A 2500-nucleotide genomic window follows, 5' to 3' on the forward strand; every position below is an offset into this window, starting at 1 on the left:
AATAATAAATTTAAAAATACATAAAAAAAAAAAAAAAAAAAAAAAGAAAACTAATATATTAATATATATATATATAATATATATTTTATTGCTAAAAAAAAATATACGTTTTAATATATCATTCTTTTTACGGACTCATAGAAATCCTCGACATCCAGTTCGTTTTCATTTCCTAAAAAATAATAAAAAGATAAAACATATGATAAAGTGATCACGATTTTATTTTATTTTATTTTTTATTTTATTTTTTATTTTATTTTATTTTTTATTTTATTTTATTTTATTTTTTTTTTTTTTATTTTTTTTTTTATTTTATTTTATTTTATTTATTTATTTTTTTTTTTCTAAGATACCTTTGAGGGCATTTCTTAAACGATACGTCAAAGCATAGGTACAAAGATTGTATATATATAAAGGAGATAATTTATATTGAACTTTTATAATATGTTCATCAACAAAGTGTTTAAATTTGTGTGAATATAAAAAATTGGTAGATTCTATATTATTATTTTTTAAACATTTATAGAATAATTTATAAATATCTTGTTCTTTCCAATATTGGAAATGTGTAGTTTGATAAATATATTTGAAACGATAATGTGTTAACAAATTATCATCAATATTATTTATATTATTTGTAGTAGCTATAATTAAAAGGAAACAAGGATTTCTTTTCCATTTCTTTTCATAATGAATTTTATCTATATTTTCATAAAAACATAACTTCAATCTTGTAGTAAAATTTTCAACAGTTGTACAATCTTCTTTATAACATATAGTTTCTATATTATCAAGTAAAAGGATACATGGTTGTAATTTGTTTATACAATATTCAAAGATCTCGTTTAGAAATTTTTCTGATTCTCCCATAACTTTATTAAATATGTTTGAACAATTAATAATAACAGAATTACAATTACATTCTTCAACAATTTTTTTAGCAATAAAACTTTTCCCAGATCCACTATTACCATGTAGTAATATGCCCACAGTATCGAGTTCATTAAAATTGGAGATATTTTCCTCCCACATTGAATTTGATTCATGCATTTCATTATTATAATGACTTTTATAATTCTCATGTATATTATTAATTTCATACTCCTTTATATTATTATTATTATTAACATTTACATTATCATTCACCATATCATACATATCTATTTTGTTTAATCCCATATTTTTACTCTCCTTCATATTAAATTTACTCACGATCTGGTTCTTTAACTGAGTTATTAATTCATCCTCTCCAATAACTTCGTTAAATCCATAATTTTCAAATATACCACTTTTTGAAAACATTTCATATTTTTTCTTCTTATACATTTCAATTTCATGCATATGTATATATATATGAGAATCCTGTTGAAGATTTAAACTTTTAGAAAAAAATTGATTTTTCCCTTTACGTGCTTTTTGAAAAATATCTTTTATAATATAACTATTCTTTGTGATAATTTCTTGTGATGTATCTTTTTTTTTTTTTTTTTTTAAATGATCTATGATTCTTTCTCTATATTCATCTTGGAATAATTTTTTTATATTGTCTATATTAAAATTATTTGTTATTTTAGCTAGCTCTTTAATCTCATTTTTACGATAGTATAATTTATATTTTTTAAATAAATTGATTAATAGTTGATACCTATTACTACTATGAATAAAATTTGGAAACACAAAAACAAAATAATTATTTATATATATATTAAATAAAGAAGTGATATTATCACTTGAATTGTTGTAAATTTTTATATTATTTATTACATTAATATTATTATTATTATGATGATGATGATGATAATGAGACGTTGATGATGAAGAAGATATTATAAACATATGAGCATTTAAATTCATATTTTTCCACATATATATATATTTTAAAAGTAAAAATATTATACAATTCTTTTTATGTATAGGAAAGTTATTTATATATTCTAAATTTTTTATTAATAGAAAAGATATACCTCCATTGAATAAGTCAAGTCCTAAATTCATGTTCATTTTTTTATTTATATAAAAATTTTCATAGTCATCATTCTTTCTTCCAACATTAACATTTCCTTTTACTTTTTTCATACCTTGTTCCCCTTGTGACTTGTTAAATATCCCTTTTAACCATTTATACATTTTCCGTTTCCATACAAATTGTTTAATTATTGCTTGTCGAGTAAAATGTATCAAAATATATTCAAGATTAAAATTTAAAGGGTCATATGATGTTATCATATTTATATCTGTAATCAGTTTTTCTTTTAATACTAGTTCATAATAATAAGGATACAAAACTTTTTGAACATATAATTTTTTTTCATAATTATTATTATATTTTTCATCATCGGAAATAATTTTTTTTTTTTTTTTAAATTGATTTGTTTTAAAATTTATAAGTTCATAACTACTATCACTTTGAAACTTCTCTTCAATGGACATAATATTATCATACTTCATATTTATAATATCTACATTTTTATAATTTCCATTTTGTACATAATAATAATTT

The 2500-nt window shown here is 19.4% G+C and overlaps 1 protein-coding gene across 1 annotated transcript in view; it reads right to left on the reverse strand.

Annotated features, from left to right (window-relative positions):
- Positions 1-110: 110 nt before the first annotated feature.
- PRSY57_0805600 (AAA family ATPase, putative) overlaps positions 111-2500 on the reverse strand; it is a gene marked incomplete at both ends in the record, with an annotated part of 3916 nt that continues 1526 nt past the window's right edge. Inside the window, 2 exons of the mRNA XM_012906997.2 lie at positions 111-172; positions 354-2500. The exon at positions 354-2500 is cut by the window's right edge and continues 1526 nt beyond it. Coding sequence (XP_012762451.2) covers positions 111-172; positions 354-2500 — 2209 coding nt within the window. The remainder of the gene's footprint in view (positions 173-353) is intronic.

Source organism: Plasmodium reichenowi, chromosome 8 (genome assembly GCF_001601855.1).
Source record: "Plasmodium reichenowi strain SY57 chromosome 8, whole genome shotgun sequence".
NCBI classification, from domain to species: Eukaryota; Apicomplexa; class Aconoidasida; order Haemosporida; family Plasmodiidae; genus Plasmodium; species Plasmodium reichenowi.